At 42.4% G+C, this 18315-nt stretch overlaps 7 protein-coding genes across 7 annotated transcripts; 4 read left to right on the top strand and 3 right to left on the bottom strand.

The window, feature by feature from the left end:
- Positions 1–52: 52 nt before the first annotated feature.
- Positions 53–2910, top strand: BDB00DRAFT_881869 (uncharacterized protein; the record flags this gene model as incomplete). Its single annotated transcript, XM_053128108.1, has 6 exons — positions 53–110; positions 269–347; positions 525–1245; positions 1676–2255; positions 2375–2827; positions 2849–2910. The coding sequence occupies 6 exons, from the start codon at positions 53–55 to the stop codon at positions 2908–2910; spliced, it is 1953 nt and encodes a 650-aa protein (XP_052983023.1).
- A 531-nt stretch (positions 2911–3441) lies between these two features.
- BDB00DRAFT_868990 (thioesterase-like superfamily-domain-containing protein) lies at positions 3442–5074 on the bottom strand (the record flags this gene model as incomplete). The annotated part of the gene is made up of 7 exons (XM_053126536.1): positions 3442–3508; positions 3621–3782; positions 3858–3924; positions 4018–4215; positions 4328–4658; positions 4810–4836; positions 4958–5074. The coding sequence occupies 7 exons, from the start codon at positions 5072–5074 to the stop codon at positions 3442–3444; spliced, it is 969 nt and encodes a 322-aa protein (XP_052983024.1).
- Positions 5075–6563: 1489 nt separating this feature from the next.
- BDB00DRAFT_757548 (P-loop containing nucleoside triphosphate hydrolase protein) lies at positions 6564–8206 on the top strand (the record flags this gene model as incomplete). The annotated part of the gene is made up of 5 exons (XM_053118996.1): positions 6564–6753; positions 6829–6952; positions 7049–7735; positions 7807–7979; positions 8067–8206. 5 exons carry the CDS (start codon positions 6564–6566, stop codon positions 8204–8206), a joined length of 1314 nt encoding a protein of 437 aa, XP_052983025.1.
- Positions 8149–9615, top strand: BDB00DRAFT_71978 (ubiquitin-conjugating enzyme/RWD-like protein). Its single transcript, XM_053118178.1, has 7 exons — positions 8149–8345; positions 8448–8495; positions 8590–8621; positions 8680–8754; positions 8865–8978; positions 9083–9191; positions 9279–9615. The coding sequence occupies exons 1-7, from the start codon at positions 8264–8266 to the stop codon at positions 9299–9301; spliced, it is 483 nt and encodes a 160-aa protein (XP_052983026.1). The 5' UTR covers positions 8149–8263; the 3' UTR covers positions 9302–9615.
- Positions 9616–10603: 988 nt separating this feature from the next.
- BDB00DRAFT_72140 (uncharacterized protein) lies at positions 10604–11723 on the bottom strand. Its single transcript, XM_053118180.1, has 5 exons — positions 11636–11723; positions 11387–11549; positions 11253–11285; positions 10797–11151; positions 10604–10711 (listed from the first exon to the last, which is right to left on the bottom strand). The coding sequence occupies exons 3-4, from the start codon at positions 11259–11261 to the stop codon at positions 10846–10848; spliced, it is 315 nt and encodes a 104-aa protein (XP_052983027.1). The 5' UTR covers positions 11262–11285; positions 11387–11549; positions 11636–11723; the 3' UTR covers positions 10604–10711; positions 10797–10845.
- Positions 11724–13058: 1335 nt separating this feature from the next.
- On the bottom strand, positions 13059–15249 carry BDB00DRAFT_807036 (soluble NSF attachment protein). Its single transcript, XM_053122305.1, has 7 exons — positions 14744–15249; positions 14460–14585; positions 14186–14366; positions 13948–14122; positions 13796–13882; positions 13527–13698; positions 13059–13446 (listed from the first exon to the last, which is right to left on the bottom strand). Exons 1-6 carry the CDS (start codon positions 14886–14888, stop codon positions 13549–13551), a joined length of 864 nt encoding a protein of 287 aa, XP_052983028.1. The 5' UTR covers positions 14889–15249; the 3' UTR covers positions 13059–13446; positions 13527–13548.
- A 31-nt stretch (positions 15250–15280) lies between these two features.
- BDB00DRAFT_807037 (proteasome complex subunit Rpn13 ubiquitin receptor-domain-containing protein) lies at positions 15281–17462 on the top strand. Its single transcript, XM_053122306.1, has 8 exons — positions 15281–15500; positions 15635–15653; positions 15731–15793; positions 15944–16250; positions 16358–16418; positions 16526–16713; positions 16791–17048; positions 17169–17462. Exons 1-8 carry the CDS (start codon positions 15397–15399, stop codon positions 17252–17254), a joined length of 1086 nt encoding a protein of 361 aa, XP_052983029.1. The 5' UTR covers positions 15281–15396; the 3' UTR covers positions 17255–17462.
- Positions 17463–18315: the final 853 nt, after the last annotated feature.

The following is an 18315-nucleotide window of genomic DNA, read 5'->3' on the forward strand; positions in this document are numbered from 1 at the left end:
TTGTTTCTTTCTTTTTCGCACCTTTTACTCTTTTCCCTACACACACACCCTCATGTCCTTTGACTCGCCGACCTTTGACATTTCTGACTATTCGTACGTGATTGGCATTGGTAAGTTCCTTGTTGCTATGGTTGTTTATTATTCAAGATGACCATGACGCGACTCTGTTTCATTCTCTTCTGCACACCAATACTGCTCTCCCCGCCTCTCTTGCACCGAACTCTTGCGCCGAGACGAATGGGCTAAACCTACTACTTCTTGGGCTTAGATTTCGGCACCACTTTCTCAGGGTGCTGCTACGCCTTCACTAGAGATAACAGCGAAGAAATATTCGATATCATACGATGGTAAGGATCAGGAAAAGAATGGAAAAGGGAAAGTGGAAAGCATAGAAGAAGTACAGCGGTGGACGAGTGAACGTTTGAAGAAGGAGCAACCGAGATGATAACAAACCTTTATAAATGCACACCAACAACAACAACAACGACAACAACTACTTTAACCAAATGCAACAAACATATAAGGCCACGGCAGACAAATCCATATCCAAAAACACCAACGATATCACTGTATCCGCAGGGATCGACAAAGATGACGGCCTGGGGCCAAGAAGCTCGACGAATGGCACAGCGACGCAACAACGACCATTTATTGTCACGGTTCAAGCTCCATCTCGACGAGAATCTTTTCGATCTCCCACCACTTCCCAATGGCCTAACCGCCTTGGACACAATTTCACACTATCTCGAGGCGTTCCATGCACACATCTGCGCCGAGCTGCAGCGTAGCTTTGCATCAAACTACGACCAATCCAAGTTTCGCTACTGTTTGACAGTGCCTGCAATGTGGAGCGATCAAGCCAAAGCAACGATGCGTGAGGCTGCGATCCGTGCAGGCATCATCAACCGATACGACCACCCGGACCGATTGATGCTGATCAGCGAGCCCGAAGCTGCAGCACTGTATTGTGAAAAGAAATGCGACCAGTTCAACTTGGGCCATGGACAACGGTTCATGATTTGCGATGCCGGCGGTGGTACTGTGGACCTGATTGTGTTTGAAATCGACGACTCGTCGGGAAGGAGGTCGCTGAGAGAAGTGACGAAGGGTCAGGGGGACTCGTGCGGCTCGACCTTTTTAGATGCCCGGATGCGTGAATACCTCAAAGACCGCTTCTACGGCCTGGGGAGAGTGAGCGATACTGCTATGGAGTCGATGATGGAGAACTTTATTGAAGGCATCAAGGTATGAACAGACGCTTGGCGGAAGATGAGACTATGGCAAGCTGGGGGTATTTCTACCAGCTGTAGTTCTTGTTAGGGTCTTGATATGTGGGTGGTGTGCGGGTGTTATCACTTGATATTATTGTTGGTATTGCTGCTACTGTTGTTGCTAACCCCCAAAATCAACCTGCTTCTTCTCTTTCACCTTCTCTCTCTCTGCCCCTTTCTTTACTTTCTCTCTCCTTCTTTACCTCTTTGAAAAAAAAACCTCACCCCCTCTTTCGACACTTACCTACATACATTCGCATACTACTGTTATTAACTATACCCTGCTACCCGTTTATAACTCGAACCATACACACGTACAACACATATATACATCCGATCTATGTACTGCGACTACCTCCCTCCCTCTCCCTCTCCTTTCGCTATAATATCTGCCATATATACAGCCCCAATTTGAGGGTGATGAGGATCAATTCCTCCTTCTTCCTGCCACATTAGGTCTGGCGAGTATGGACGATCCCGCCAACGGGATCGAGGACGGCAATTTGCGTATCACTGCCGAAGATCTATGCGAACATGTATTTGAGCCGGTCGTACAAAAGGTCTTGGACTTGATTGACGCGCAGGTTCGCCAATCACATGTGCCCTTGGATGCCGTCTTCTTAGTAGGCGGTTTTGGTCAGTCTGAATACCTTCGTCGACGCGTGATTGACGAGTTTTCGCGCCGCGTAGGCTTCATTGGTGTGCCTCCCCGAGGTGAATTGGCTGTCGTCAGAGGCGCCGTCTATTTCGGTTTGAACCCACGCATGGTCACTGAGCGTGTGTCACGTAGAACCTATGGTGTGGAGACGCGTATGGTGTTTGACGCGCGACAGGACCCGCAGGAGAACTGCATCCAGGGTGATGGCGGCCGTTTGTTCTGTAAGCAGCGCTTCAGTGTTTATGTTCAAAAGGGCCAGCGGGTCAAAGTGGATGAGTGTGTTTCCAAAAACTTTATGATTGCCTATCCAAACGACACCGATACCGGTAAGTTGCACGCTTCGATTTTGTTTGTTTATCTTTAATGCGGTATCGTCCTCTGAAGGAGGATGATTAGATCTGGATGTGTTCATGCGCTAATGTGTCTGTGTGTCTCTCGTTGATAGATTTGTTTGCATATGATGGAGACGGCGCAGTGCCCCGTCTGACGACCCATCCACAAGTGTTCAAGGTAGCGCGCTTCCCGATCAAAATGCCCAAATTCAGCGGTGTGCAAAAGGGCGAGCCAATCTTTATGACCATCAAGATGTTCTTTGGCCAAACCGAAATCAAAATCGAGGTGCATATCCGCGACCGTGTGTTTACATTCACGTCTGCTTTTGAGACATTAGAGCGCGGACTGAACGGAGCAATGGCAGGCCTTAACTTGGATGTGCCACATACGCCACCTGGAAACAGCCTGTTTAGCAGCGGATCCACGTCCAACTTATCAAGCCCCAACACCACATCGCGCCCTCCTTCCCTGGGTAACAATCAGGATCCGTATGTATACCCACCGCCCATGTCGCGGTACCCTCGCAGCTTCAGGGGTGATGATGATGATGGATCGTTCTATGACGGTGATTCCCGGCATTCCACAGGTCTGCATGGCACCGCCAAAAAATTACTTGGTCCTTTCAAGATCGGTAGACGGAACAAGTAGAGTAGTGGATAGAGTAAAGGCACGCAAACCCACACTTCTAAAAGAATAACAAGAAAAGACCATCTCATAAGTGGAAAGAAATACTTCTTTAATACATCAGCAACCCCTACCTTTTTTTATTATTAACATACTACCACCACTACTACTACAACTAACATCTCATCAGCAACATCCCCACATATTCATGCAGCCGCAAACACCTACCACTTGACCACCCTTCCGGCATATTCTCTCACTCATCACCTTCCTCGAATGTTTCTACGTCCGACACACCCTGACTATGGTGGCCTTCATTCTCCTTCCCACAACCAATTTTTTTTATCTTTTTTTTTTTGTATTCATGAATGTAATTTCCTTCGTAACCTCTTCCTTTCTTCTTCTGCTCCGAGAACGTCACATATCATTTTATTACAGAACGCAACAACATTCATTATAATAATAACATCATTAAATTATTATTATTATTATTATTATTGTTATTATCATTAATATTTATTATTTCTAACTGTTCTTCTTGGTCCTTCTAATGATCTAAAAGCGTGGACGGGGCTTTTCACCCTTGGAATTGCGTGACCATGGCACCACAAGACATTGATGTCTATGCATTTTATAGTAGATAAAAAAGCTTATCAATAATTTTGTGCTTCAATGACGATACACGCACCATCGACCACCATTGTCATTTAAAAAAATTTGTTAGATAGCAATACCTTGTCAGTGCAATCAAATTGCCTTGGGGATCCCAGATACCACCGCTGCAATCAAAGCGTCCGTTGATGATGTGTGGAGCAACAATGCTGCTTAAAATTTCTTTACCCGAGGGTCGTCGTTTAAATAGTACTTCCAGCTGCATCGTTGGACACCAAACAGGTCTTTTTTCCCCCCAAACCACGTAATATCTGTTAGTATGTCGTAGCCAAATGTATTGTCCTTTTCAAGAAACTTACCCTCCAAGATAATCCCAGCCGAGAAGCATGGGTGGTGTTACGAACAGGTCGCAGAAATAGGGTATACCTGTAGAATACACAAATAATTTGAGGAATGTGATCATGTTAGCATAGAACAGAAAAACAGTACTCTGGAAAAAGCTTCAAAAGTAAGCATTACTTTTGAAATCGATATCTCGACCGTCCTTAAATTGAAGTGACTGATGGAACTCTGGTTTGCCCATAGACAAATGATCCTTGCCGAAAGTTGATCGATCTGCGAGACATTCTAAATATTCACCCATATAAATATGTTTGAAAGGTGTCATGGCGGCTCGATTAGGCGCTTGGTATGGCTCGTGCATGAAGTTGATGCCCTCTACATGAAATCGACCCGTTAGTTATTGATATTATGTGGTTTGAAACCCATCATTATATCTAATGGTATCATCCTGCTTGCTTCTTTCGCATCTTGGGTCTATGGTTTGTACCTTCGCTATCCAAATTGCCCATTGTGAAAACGACGTGGACCTTTTCCTTGTATCTGTCAGGTTGGAATTGATCTGCCCTGGTCAAAAGCGGCGCACCTTCGGCCTGCAAAAGGCTGGCTTGCACCAGACAATAGCCTTTCTTGCTCGTCTTTAAGTTCTTGATGGACACAACAAATGGGCCAAGGCTGGTCTTGTGCATGTAGAAACAATTCAATGCCACTGGGTCATGCTGATGCTTGTTTTCAAAATGGCGAAGTGCCGCATCCGTAACGAGTGCAATGACATAACCTTTTTTATACGATAAAGAAAATGCCGGATTTTCTTTTAACGTCTTGTGCAAAGTTTTGTCACATATACCTCGGTCTACTCCCGCTTCCATCCTTTATTCTTCTTACCGCCCTAATAGTATATAGCAAAATGGTTAGAGATACCCGTTATTCTATTCGAGAGCGACGGTATGGTAGTCAATAAGAGTAACTTACATGAGGAACATCACCAATAGCCCATTTCTGAAAGAGACAAGCAAAAGTTAAAGTGGAAGAATCGAAAAGAAACGTGTATTATGAATATCAATTATATGTCGATTGGTACAAGAAGCTATACGAGTTATAGGTTTATGACGAATTGTACCTTGCTTGCATTGCCTACGTACAGAGTGGCACCCGACTCTGTAGTTCCGATACAGACAGTGTTCGTGCCTTCATCAAAGGCAGATACTGTACCTTGGGTTGCTTCAGCAGTGCTCATGCTTTGTAAACAGTTGTAAAACGTGGTAAAATTGACAAGGAAAAGAAAAATGTGGTTATGTAATGCTAACCTATGTTTATATTACGGAGTTCCCTCTGTTTTGTCAGCGGATCCCCACGCTTCTCGGATTTGTCACACTTAATTTCTGGGATTATGATTATGCGAAAATGGCGAATTCTCATCTGTGGGGACGAAAAAATCAGCAGCTCAAGATTTGGTTTATTTATCTTAAGTTTCCACTAAAAATGTACATGTGTATAAGCATGTTGAAAAGGCTGACATCTGGAGAGGTACTAGTAGTACTCCCTAAAAATTACCCAATACTGGACAATGCTTCAGGATTTTTAACATCAAGTTCGTTAAACACCATCATAATCATAAGTATTTGCTGCTGGCCACTTCATTACTCTCTATCATCATCTAGCTAAATGCGTCAGAAGAGGTAGAGACCACCTTTTTGAATATAAAGTCTTTAAGTTAATGAACGGTTGATATAAGGATGATTTTACGACTCGAATCCTACAAAGATACAGGTGAAGTCAGAATAGAAGAAGTCCAGGCTATAAACACTTTTCCTTGTAATAAAAAGGATTACAACGGCACATACAGTTGTACCCCGGGATTTGCAACCGAGGGTTTTCCGATTTTTTTTTTTTTTTGCAAAAAGTGAGGATTTGCAAGTAACGGGGTAAACAATTCTGCTTCAAATAGACACTGGATAAGGCATCCTATAAACACTAGCCCATTGTTTATCTGTTAGAGATGATGTACGATACGTTCTGTGGGGATTTCACACAGCTCTAAATGTTACTACTTGCATATATAAAACCGTTCTTTTATTGAAGCTGTCTAGTGCAGTAACCGTATCATTTTATTCCTCATAATCCGCAACAGATGCTTCTTTCAGTTGATATTGCAAAAATTGAAGCTGTTTTTACCCCGATAACATGCAAATCGTATAAACTCATTTGCAAGTTGCAAATTTGCGAAACTACTAAGTTTTTTTGGATTTTTCAAAAAAAAAGTTGCAGATATACGAGGAATTGCAAACCCAGGGGTTGCAAAAACCGGGGTGCAACTGTATCTGCGTGCAATTTCCCTGATTTCTGTCCACAACTATTTGCTTGACGGTTTTTGTAGACATTAAGATGTTTGGGTGATTGAACCTTTTTCTGTGAACGATTCATCAGGACTATACCATACTACAGCGGTTTTTTTCCAACTCCATTAGAGTACCAGTTGATACACATAGCTCTCACATACTCAACTCTACTGAAAGACTTTTTTAAATCGATGCTGGTTTTTTCCTCTATGTCAGTCACCAGGGCCAGTCAATCTGCATGGCTGCCACAAGAATTTTTGGGTATGCCAAAGTAGTTACACCAATCGCATTACCGTTTTAAGAAATCCGCCACCCAGCTGCTACAATTTTTTTTTTTTGGTCACCACTTTTTTCTCTCTTCTCCTTTCACGTTCAATTACCTTTGAAATGCCCGTCGGTCGAGTAGCTGCAGCAACAGCCGAGAAAAAAGCAGCAAAAGATACACAGAAAATTGCACCACCTACAGCAAGTTTTCAGGATCTTGGTGTAGACGGTTGGCTATGTGACACTTTGAAAGCAATGCAGATCAAACGACCTTCCGAGATTCAACGGGCCTGTATACCTCCTGCTTTAGCCGGTGAGTGCATAACTGACTCTTTTCTTTTTAATGGAAAAGTATTTTCAATCTCAATTGACAAAAAGATCGTTGTAGGCAAGGACATTATTGGTGGTGCCAAAACAGGTTCCGGTAAAACAGCAGCATTCGCCTTACCGATCTTGCAAAAGTTGTCCGAAGATCCCTACGGTGTGTTTGCACTGGTTTTGACACCTACTAGGTAAAACTCACATACATTTGACGATTGGTGGTAGAGGGAGAGAGAAGTAGGTTTATCGGTATCCGTTTCGTTGCTTACATGTCAGTTTATTGTTAGGGAACTGGCCTTTCAAATTGCGGAGCAGTTCCGGGTATTGGGTAAAGGCATTGGATTAAAAGACTGTATTGTTGTGGGTGGCATGGACATGACCGATCAGGCCGTAGCACTAGCCAAACGACCCCATGTCATTATTGCCACGCCAGGCCGTTTGCACGATCACATTCTACACAGCACAGGCGCCGTCCACTTATCACGGTGTAAATTCCTGGTCATGGATGAAGCCGATATGTTACTGACACCTTCCTTTGCTCCAGCACTCTCCGATATTCTGCCGATGCTTCCCGAAAAACGCCAGACGTTGTTGTTCACAGCCACCATGACCGACTCGATCCTGGCGATCCGAGACGCTAAAGAAGATCCCAGAAAGAAACCTTTCGTACATCTGTGCGATATGAGCACATCGACCGTTTCGACCTTGGATCAATACTATATGTTTGTACCATCGAATGTCCGAACGGTCTATCTTGCACACATCTTACGTTCAGAGGAATTCAAGGATAAATCTATCATGATCTTTTGTGGGAAATGCGAAAATGCCCAGTTGACAGCCAATATTCTCCGTCAGCTCGGTGTACGATGCACAGAACTACATTCGCACATGTCACAGCAGGACCGATTGGCTTCGATTGGCAAATTCAGAACAGAGATTGTCAAGGTTCTTATTTCAACAGATGTTGGCAGTCGGTAAGTTGTATCTTTGGTGTTGAATGGCGGCTGGTTTGTGTGCAGGTACACTAATGCTATTGTATACATAGTGGTCTAGATATCCCCGCGGTACAAGCAGTCATCAATTACCACATTCCTCGAGATCCTACCGACTATATCCATCGTGTGGGTCGTACTGCCAGAGCTGGACGAGGCGGTATGGCGCTTTCCATCATTTCGGAACGTGATATCCAGTTGATCCAAAACATTGAAGCACGGATAAGTAAGTCATTGTTGCCCGGTTGTTGGATAAGAAAGGTACGGCGTGTGCAATGATGTTGAGACTCACAATTCAACTTTTAAACTATAGACAAGAAGCTTGAAGAATATAAAGTGGATGAAAACGATGTGCTTAAAGAGCTGTCCGAGGTCACTACTGCAAAACGGAAAGCAAGCATGTTTATGCACGATGCTGAGAATAAGGCAAAGCAGCGCAAAATCAGAAAATAATAAACTCAGAAAATTCTGTTCCATGTTTTTCTTCGCTATCCTTTCTCCTCTGAAATCATGTACCTCCAAAGAATTCAACGAGATGTCGAGGCCGTGTACGAAGACGGCTGTTTCGGATTAAAAGTAACCGATAATCCTGGCAAGTGATCTTTTTCCCAAGTTTGCTTGTTTGGATTGCCTGCACGTTAAAAAGGAAAACAAGTGGCGAATGCTCATCGATACTTGATTAATCTACACACAGCCCTTTACTACGCAACTATTAAAGGTCCAGCAGACACACCCTATTCTGGTATGCAAAAGAATTGTATAACCGCAGCAACATATAGGTCTATTACTGTAGCATTTAAAAAAATACATCTCTTTATCCAAATGTATATGTGTAGGTGGGGTATTCCTTCTTCGTATAGAGTTTCCGGTAAGTAATAATGCATTCATCAAGTGACGCGTCATTTCTTATTTGTGGCGATATGTAGGATGATTATCCGTTCAAGCCAATAAAGGCCCAGTTTATTTCCAAAGTATACCATCCTAACATCAGCTCCCAAACGGTAAGTCTCATATGACCCACTTGCTTCTCTTGCAATATATCTTTGAGGGATAAGGAATACCTGATAAAGCAAGCCACAACATCTCTTGTCATATAATCTATATCAATTAGGGCGCAATTTGCTTGGACATTCTGGCAGACATGTGGTCTCCCGCAATTACGCTACGTATCGCTCTACACTCACTGCAAGCACTTCTTGATAAGCCTGGACCAGATGATCCTATTGTAAGTTAATTGAGGGAAAAAAGTTGTCTTTACCTGCTGTGGATTTTATGAGGTCTGCTCTTATGGTGTATGGTGGTTTAATGAGGTTGGCTTGCTTGTGCTAGGATGCTGTTGTCGCAAAGCATTATCGTGATGACCATGCAGGATTTGTTGAAACGGCTCAAGAATGGACTCGACGCTTCGCGAAGGGGGATGAGCAAATTAAAGAATATGGTAATAACGGTGAGCCTTGGTGCTAAGAGAACTATGTTGTGTCTCGCTCTCGCACTCACCCTTTTCCTGGTATGACAATGACTTAAGTCGTTTGTCGAATTAAATATTAAACTTTGTAAATGGCTTGGATCTTCAAGCATATAATATATATATTTAGCCTTCTAATAGGTTATGAATTGTAACTATAAAAAAATGACATCAGCATTATAATAAAAAAATTTTAAACTTTGTAGGAAGAATGGTGACTTTGATGAATGCGTACATAGTCTGCTAGCATGTCTATTTTACAACATCTGAAACTGCGAGATATGTACAATCGCATTTCTATGCGTGTAATCAGGATGTGGTTAGGTGCCTACGTGTATGATATGCGCGGATGTGCATTTAAATTCAAACAATTTTGATCACTTTTAAGACCTTTTACCAGCTCAAGCAGTTGGCCAAATGCAGATCTTCATTATCATTAAAATTTGGCCATGTATCATAAAGGTGGGAACGGCGTCTTCTTCAAATCGTTGTGTACCTCATAAAACATGTCTTCCAGTAGCTACTTTTACATCACACCAACTCTTACTTTATGTCTATTTGCTAGCTACGAAGAATACCCGCGTTCTGTTCTTCCGGTTTGGTCGCTGGCCCGGCCCCATCTCTGTTTTCACATGACAGGCTTTTCTACCTCTTGCACATTGAAGAATCGCATATTTTGAGAGAATTATGTGTAGATAAATGTGAAGTAACATTTTGTGGAAGGTGGGGGACCACAGAGCTTGTGCAAAAGCTCCCATGTCACATTTCACCCCATAATGTACATTGAGTCGTCGCAATCTGCTCCAGTCAGTGATGTTGTTGCTTTATGCTGCTCGAAACTAATAAGTATATCACTGTTGCATGTCACCTGGCTGTTAGGGGATAAGCAAGGTCACTAATCAAATGAAAGCAAAATAAAATGTACATCGCGACAATCTAACTACATAGTTGCTATTGTGTCATCGCATCATTTTGAGCGGCAGTATGTAAGGCCGAGAAGTGATATGTAAAGTTCTGGAACTAACAATGTACGGAACTGTGTAGATCTTAAAAATAAACTATGCCTCATACTGTATGTATCCGAGAGAACACTGGACCTGATCTTCTGGTAGTTACGATGAACTGTGATGGGCGCCTTGCCGATACGTCACCTGCACCTTCAGATCATGCTCCCATTAGCCTTAGCTACAGTCATGTTCCATATATTGCTTATACTCTTCCTTGATTAACTATGTGGTACTAGTGCCTTAGATTTAACCACAATACACGTAGTACCATTATAGAACATAAGGAATTAGCACACACCTCGAACGCGTCAAACATTGTATTACGTTGTGAAGCAAGCCAAAATAGTTGCATGGGTTAATGACAGCGTTAAAATCATTAGTGTTAACCATTCCATAATCCAAACTATGAGATAAGATGCTTTTCAAGATACGCATGAGTAATGTAAGCAGAAAGCTACCGCTAGTACTGATATTACACCCTCAACACTGCGAAAAAATTGATCTTTGAGATTAAGACCGAATGGATCTTCTTTCTTACTTATGAGCATGTGGGTACGCAAAGGATAATTACCTCGGTATATAGACAAACCGCATGTCCGCGAACATAATGCTGAGCCTGCTCATTGGTATACACTTGGCCAGATAATGCGCCTCAGATATGACCTAGGTATGAAACCATAGCTATGTACACCCACTGCTCGCTTGGAGTGGCCTGCTATATTACATGTCGAGCAGGCTGCTCTTGGAGGAACTTGGGCGAACGAACCGACCGTCGCGAAGATAGTAGCCACGTAGAGGCCAGCTATACCGCTCGCTTTATAGGCAAAAACAACCAATAGCATGTATCCGATAACGCCTGTAAACGAAGCAAATGAGGAATGGTATCCGCGTTCCACAGTTCGATCCGCATTCATGGCACTTCGTGACTACAAAGGAGTTGTTGTCGTTATGCAACAAATGAATATACGTTATTTTCTGAGTACGTGCTCAATATCAGTAAACATCTCACCCCATATAAGTAACTTACACACAGCATAAGGAGGAAACGTCAGTGCCTGGGCTATAAAAGAACCGCATTCCATATCCTTGACTATGGACGCCATAAACGTGCTCAACGAAAACATAGGAGTCAATCCCAGAAAGTTCATTATCAAACATTACCAATCATAAAAGCCTTGTTTGCATTGATTCCTCGAGTAGCTAGATTCAACAGCTGGTCCGGCATCGATCTGGAAATGAGAGTCGGCGGCTTCGCGTTCACACTTGGTCAAGACTAATAATTCCCTTCAACAGCCATAATCTCACTCTCTTTCTATTGTGTGTGCTAAGTTCATGTGAATAATCCGAGCTTCTTTTCTGTTTGTATGTTTACTACATCGTGCTTTGCTAGGCGAGTCTGATATGACATACCATGTAACGAACGGCAAAAACAAAGGCGGAAGAGCTTCAATAATAGAATTTCACTGCCATCCGCGCAAACCTCTTATATATACCCTCCACGTGCATGATAGTAGAAGTGAGAACACCGCGAAAAACCTAAGAAACAATTCACAGATTTTAATTTTGAAGACGTTTCTTCAGCAGCCCACCCCATTTGAATTTCACGGGATTAGAGCTTACACCAGTGAGTGTAGCTGAGCCAAAGAAAAACGTTATCCGAGTCGTTTGCTCGCATCTTGTGTCACTCAGTCTCCTATTCGCTCAGTATTAATAGCTGCCATAGTCATTGGACTGGTACGAGGTTTATTTGGATCCAGAGCAAACTATAGATAATTAGCTTTACTGCCATGCAATTTTGAGAAATCTATATCGCTTGTCATGTGCGCCTTCCCCTCCATCTAAAACGAGTACTGTATTACTACACTTGATTATCCCTTCAAGCCAATCAAGGGCCAGTTTTTTTAAAAGTATACCATCTCAACATCAGCTCTCAAACGATAAGTTTCATATATGAGGACAAGGGATAATTGGAAAGACAAGCAACAACATCTTTACCATATAATCCTATACCAATCAGGGCGCGATTTGCGTAAACAATCTGGTAGACGATTGGTCTCCCGCAATTCGGCTACGTGCCTTGTACACTCTCTGCTAGGATTTCTCAATAAGCCTGTACCAGATGATCCTAATGTAAGTTAATTCAAGGAAGGAACTTGTTTTCGCTGCTGTGTATTATATCAGCGCTGCTCTTGTGAGTGTATTGTTCATCAATGAACTAGCCTTGCTCTGTCAGGATGCTGTTGCCGCAAGACATTATATTGATGACCACGAAGAACTCGTCAAAGTGGCTCGAGAATGGACACGACGCTTCGCAAAGGGGGACGACCAAATCAAAGAACATGGTGGCAACGGTGTGCCTTAGTATTAAGAAAACTGTGTTGTGCCCCGCTCTCGCACCCACCCGTTTCCTAGTACATATGACTTAAGTTGTTTGTACAACTAAGTTGTATATTCTTTAGATGGCTTAACACTTCAAGCATATATCATGATGTTTACATATAGCACAGGCATTCTTTTGGCTATGCCAATCATTTCTTAAGTGGTACAGTACATACATACCAATTTCGTCGAATCTCAACTCAGTTCAACGTTGCTAGGACTCACGGTCCTATTTTTGCTCAATATCGACATCATTATCAATTATATGATATAAGTTTCAGCTGTAATAGGGCGGTTGCGACTGTTATTTGAGGAATGATTTAGCTGTTCGCTTATTGTGTTGCAGATTTGACGATAGCACCAGGCTTGGAAGATCAACCTAATGATTCCCAATATGAACTGGAAGGATGATTCCCAAGTATATTCATATTAAATACTTACAGTCTTTCCACCTGACACGAACCAAGTTGTAGTCAAAGCATAACATAGCTGTAAAGAAGTATAAGAATCCGCGCATGCTTAGACGCGATAAAAAGAGGACCAGGTATATATTGCTCATTTCCTAAACACCGTTCTTCTTTTTGGATAATCAGGGGAGGGACGTTATCATGTGTTATGCTGGGGCAAAGGATTACTTGTTTCTTTGTGGGCCTAGATTTTGGACAGAGCCGATTGATATGCGTGACATGTTGTGTTTGTGTGTGTGTGGTAGTGGAATGTTTGCTATTAGAGAAGTTCTCTTTTGGAGGGACTGCGGGTAAAGTAAAGTTTAGGATGAATATGTCATGTTTGTGTGTGTGGAGAGGCGGAGAAGGGGAAAAAGTAGGAGAAGATACAAAAATCTAACAGAGACACAGCAAAGCATGAGTTACCCGTTTCTTCCTTTGTTCGCCCCATGTATACTTAGCAAGAACCAACTTACTTTAGATGTGAGCAACTCTTTGTTAGAGTAATGATGGTTCTTCATCCATGGTCTTTTTGATTCTCAACAGGATGGTTGTCTTCCAATGGTCCAGCTTTGTCATTTGGTCAAACTCGTATACTTTTTGTGTAAACAGTTCGATCTCACCGTTTTCGACGCAGTCGAGTATACTCTGTTTTGCGCAGGGGGAATAGGTGTGTGTTGGCATCGAGACTGTCATGATTTATGCAACATGTGCTTGAGAGAGAGGAGAAAAAAAGAACACATGCCTGCAGGAATTGATATTCGCGAGTACTTTCAAATGTGATGTCCATGGTACAATATTTGTCTAGAGCTTGCCGAGTACGTACCAGATCCTATGTTTGCATATTTGTGTATTCACGTCAGTATTTTGTGTATAACTAGCATCCTCTTTACTTACACCAGTGCATAAATGACATAAGCCGGCTTTCAAAAAGTATTCTTTGAGCGACCACTTGGTCAGTTGGTTATCCATCGAAGCTGTGGCAACCGTTTCCAATTTCTCGATAGCGACATCGTATTGTTCTAGTTGTGCTGCAAAATGTGCCACTTTCAAAAGGCATTTGTTGACCATTCTAAATACAATTGACCCATTATTAGAACAACTGTCTTACAACGGCTTTCCAGCGACCACTTACGCTTGTGAGTCATCGGCCATGTAAAGATTGGCAGCTTCGTCCCAATTCCTCATTGCACCTTGTAAGTCTATAACGTCGGACTCGTATATTTCTGCTATCTCCTGGTGATGTTTTGCAGCGTTTCGGAAGTGCGCACCATCCTTATCAACCATAATGGCACTTTCAAGAGCACGGACCGCCGCTAACAGAAAAATAAAAAGTCAGATACCATGAAACGAAATCGATCGAGATCGAAATCCTAAATAAAGAACACGGTCAATTTATAGATGTTTACCCTCAGGATCATTCTTTTTATAACACTTGGCTGCGTTCTCGTATGATTTGCTTGCTTCGTATTGGGTATCGGGTATCTTATTATATAAACCGGCAGCTTTGATAAATGCCTCGCCAGCCTCAGACCCTATATATATATATGTACGTAACGTGTTGGCCGTTGTAAATAATAATGCATTGCGTGTGCGTGTAGGTCGTTGACATGACATGCTCTGTCCACACAGGAAGGGCACATGTAGAGAGTTTCAGCCTAGACAGAAAAAAAGTAGCAGGGACCACACTTACAGCGCTGTGCTAGCTTGAACGTGTTCCCGGCCTTCTCGTATAGTTCAGCAGCGTCTTCCTGCTTATTGCCTCCACCGAAAAAGGACCAGCCATTGAGGCGTTTATCGGCCGCTTGTAATAGTTCTTGAGCTTGGCGTTCTGACATGATGAATTCAAAAAGATGGATCCACAAATTTATGTTTTTCTCTCTTTTTATAATGTATTATAGTAGTAATGCGGTAGAGGAGAACTAGGTTCCGGCGAAGCTAAGGAAAACCTTCTGATGCGTTTAGAGGCGATGGGACCCGGTGGAGAAGGAAAAGAAATTCAATGGAAGGAGAAACCCCTGTAGTAGCCTTTTTCTCTTTAGTAAGTTATAGATAATAGAAAATAAAAATGGGAATGCAACAGGAACAAATAAAGGAATAAGATTCGGAAGAGAAGAAGTGGAAGAAAAGATAACGAGTGGAAATGAGCAATCTGTTGCCACTTGACGTTGGTCGCGGCAAGAAATTATAAAAAAAGATACTTTCGCGCTTGCTTTTGCATAACGTCACGCCTGTCGCTTTCTCCTGCGGAAACGGAAAGTTGTTGGCGATACAGTATCACCAATATCCCCCCTTTTCTCTCTCTTTTATTTCTTTTCTTCACTCTTTGCTGCTTTTACTACAGTCATGAGTTTCTTTCCTACAGCACAGCGACCCAAGTATCTTGTTCAATTTAATGCCGGAAAATGCATCCGGGAAGGCAACACGATAAAGCCCGATTTACGCAAGGGGTAAGCTTCTTAAACATTTACTTGGTTTTCGTTGAAAAAGAGGGACGCGTCAGCATTCCATATACGTTACATTTCTGTAAATTCCACCTTACAATGTTATATTAATAATCCGAATAATATATACAACAATGTAGTATGATCTACATGGATCAGGTAAATATAAACTAGGCTAGGGTCGAAAAGCATGTCTTTCTTTTCTAACAAAAGGGTATTAAAACAACGGCGAATAGACCGATGAACAGCTCATGTATTTCTACTGGAAAGAACGCAAGAGCTCAACCGAACCGGAAGAGGTAATGTCAGTTCTCTAAATGCGTTGTTTCTATGTGGTGGAAGAAGACTCAACCACACTGGTTTTATTCTACTCTCGAAAGAGGCGTTATGTGTATGTATATGTATTCCGCGCAGAGTTATTAAAGCAGTTGCGTTTTTTTGTCATTCAGGAACGAATCATCTTTCCCGATGAAGCTGAATTCGTTCGCGTCACGCAATGCACGACTGGTCGAGTATACAGTTTGAACTACAAGTCTTCTGGCGAAAAGCTCTTCTTTTGGATGCAAAACAAAAGCGATGAAAAGGACGAAGAATACGTTTCGCGCGTCAACCGGCTGATTAACGATCCACAAAGCGCCGTATTGGAGCAAAGTGGAAGTGGTGGATCAAGTGCTCACACAAGAATGCCTGGTATTGATGTCGATTTTGGCGATGGTGCTCCTCCAGATATGATGCAGCTTTTGGGAAATTCGCCTGGTGAGCTTAGATTCCAGATATTACCATTGGACAATAAAGGGCGAGAGAGAGAGAGAGAGAGATTTGAATGAGTGATCGAAAAAAAGCTTACAAATCTCTGCAAAAAGGTATAGATCGTGTTTCTCGTGAAAATATTATACAATTCCTCCAAACAGCTGGTGGACTTGGGTATGTACTTTTTTTGGCGTAAATATGTGAAAAAGGATGTGTTTCTGAGAAACAGGAATAAACGGTGACTAATAGAATGTGCCCTTTTTAATACTGGGTCTTATTAGAGGAACGATTCCTTCTTCTGTGCCCGCAGGAGGTGATGGACCTGTGGATCAACCACAAGGTGGAGAGGAACGCCATGAACAAAGCAGCGGTGACAATAACAGCAACAATAGCCAACAGCAATCGTCAGCGGTAAACTCGGAACAGTTAGAACAGCTGCGGAATATTCTGAGTGGTGTTCAAGCTCCAGGTAGGATGAATTGGTTATACATGTTCTCCGTATTACGCTATGTGAAGCGATGCTAACTTTTCTATTTAAACGAAAAGAGAACCACCAAGCCCCGTTATCCCTTACTGACGTGTTGACTACGCAAACCATCACGCCATTGCTTAACGATCGTGATATATGCGCAGCATTGTTCCCATTCTTACCGGAGGATAGTGAACGGTCACCAGAAGAAGTAAGACAGGTTGTGCAGAGCCCTCAATTCCAGCAGGCATTAGCAACGCTAAGCTTTGCTTTGGAGAGTGGTGAACTTGGTCCTTTGTTAACGCAGCTCGGCTTGGATGCTTCTGCTGGAAACAGTACGTATAAGTTCTTACATCATTGTGGTGGAGTGAAAGATAATTGCGATGTATGTTCCCTTTGGATTTGTGTCAAGGTACTGACAAATGCTGCTAACTGTTTTGATTCTAAAAAAAAAGGTGTCGAGTCGTTCCTTCGAGCAATTGAGCAACAAGCTCGACGTAGAGACCAGGATCGAAATGACGATGCAATGGATGAGGATTAAAGTACTACTATTGTTGTTGCTGGCTTCTTTCTCTTTTCGATGTGTCTTATCCCCTTTTGTCAATCATTCCTGTTTTCTCTATAAAAATAAATCGATTGCACACATTCTGGAGCATTTCTTCTTCTGAACTTCGCTCGCCTCTCTCTTGTATGTACATGTATGTCATACAGTATTCTTACCGTATACTGATATATGTAGTTCTGGAAACCCTTTCATCGCTGAAAGAGTCTAAGGGAACCAAACTGTATGTCGGTCATGTGAAGCTTAAGAAATTATACGCAGTATTCTCTCCAAAGTATATTAAGCTCATCGGTCAGTGTATTATTACGCACATATGTATATGTCACTTAACCAGTCTTGGCCACAGTAACGTACCAATGGCGGTGCTCACTGATTTCGGTTAACCGTGAGCTTTGAAACGTTACGCAACTCACGGAAGAAGCGCGTTTGTGTTTGCCATTCATATGTATCATATATGTAAAAGTTTTAGGACCTGGAATTAAATGGATATGCGACATGTCAAGATAGAGACTGTTTGCATATTATGAAGGTTTCAAATTGTTTGCTTTGACATACCGTGCTTATTACAACGACGCGAAAACAGAACGAGGGATAGTTCATTTGATACATGATAGATAAAGGTACCTTGATATGATCGGTAAAACGCCGTTCTGTTCCTATCAATACACTGACTGTCATGCATGACTGAAATAATGCATTGAGTGGCGTTATTAGACGCCAGCTAAGAATACCACTCCCGCCGTCCTCAGCAGCCGAAAATTGGGTGTTCCTGTTGCCGAGCTTCAGCTCGTAACTAAAACCGCAAGGTAACCGGAAGCTTCGAGTTGAATATTCGAGGTATCACTACTCATATTTCTCAGCTCACAATCGAATCCCAGATCCTCTAGTTCTCCGTGCTATGATACATCGCAACGATCAACACTCATTGAAAAAATATGAGAAAGCTACAAAAACTCTTATGCAAAAAGAAGGAGCGAGAAGTGACAAAGTAGCAAAGTGAAGTGCGGAAGACGGAAACATACAACTTATCATTTGTGAGC

The sequence above is a fragment of the Zychaea mexicana genome (assembly GCF_025766255.1).
Source record: "Zychaea mexicana strain RSA 1403 chromosome Unknown BDB00scaffold_12, whole genome shotgun sequence".
In the NCBI taxonomy this organism is placed as follows: domain Eukaryota; kingdom Fungi; phylum Mucoromycota; class Mucoromycetes; order Mucorales; family Lichtheimiaceae; genus Zychaea; species Zychaea mexicana.

What these genes read in the sequence shown, in the direction of transcription:
- BDB00DRAFT_71978 (XM_053118178.1), top strand. Translation starts at nt 8,264, where the DNA reads ATGTACCTCCAAAGAATTCAACGAGATGTCGAGGCCGTGTACGAAGAC. An exon ending in TTCTTCGTATAGAGTTTCCG is followed by an intron (nt 8,622 to 8,679) that starts GTAAGTAATAAT and finishes GGCGATATGTAG; the next exon opens with GATGATTATCCGTTCAAGCC. An exon ending in CTGGACCAGATGATCCTATT is followed by an intron (nt 8,979 to 9,082) that starts GTAAGTTAATTG and finishes TGCTTGTGCTAG; the next exon opens with GATGCTGTTGTCGCAAAGCA.
- BDB00DRAFT_807036 (XM_053122305.1), bottom strand. Translation starts at nt 14,888, where the DNA reads ATGTCAGAACGCCAAGCTCAAGAACTATTACAAGCGGCCGATAAACGC. An exon ending in GTTCAAGCTAGCACAGCGCT is followed by an intron (nt 14,586 to 14,743) that starts GTAAGTGTGGTC and finishes ATATATATATAG; the next exon opens with GGTCTGAGGCTGGCGAGGCA. An exon ending in GCGAATATCAATTCCTGCAG is followed by an intron (nt 13,699 to 13,795) that starts GCATGTGTTCTT and finishes TGCGCAAAACAG; the next exon opens with AGTATACTCGACTGCGTCGA.
- BDB00DRAFT_807037 (XM_053122306.1), top strand. Translation starts at nt 15,397, where the DNA reads ATGAGTTTCTTTCCTACAGCACAGCGACCCAAGTATCTTGTTCAATTT. An exon ending in CAAACAGCTGGTGGACTTGG is followed by an intron (nt 16,419 to 16,525) that starts GTATGTACTTTT and finishes GGGTCTTATTAG; the next exon opens with AGGAACGATTCCTTCTTCTG. An exon ending in GAGTGGTGTTCAAGCTCCAG is followed by an intron (nt 16,714 to 16,790) that starts GTAGGATGAATT and finishes TTAAACGAAAAG; the next exon opens with AGAACCACCAAGCCCCGTTA.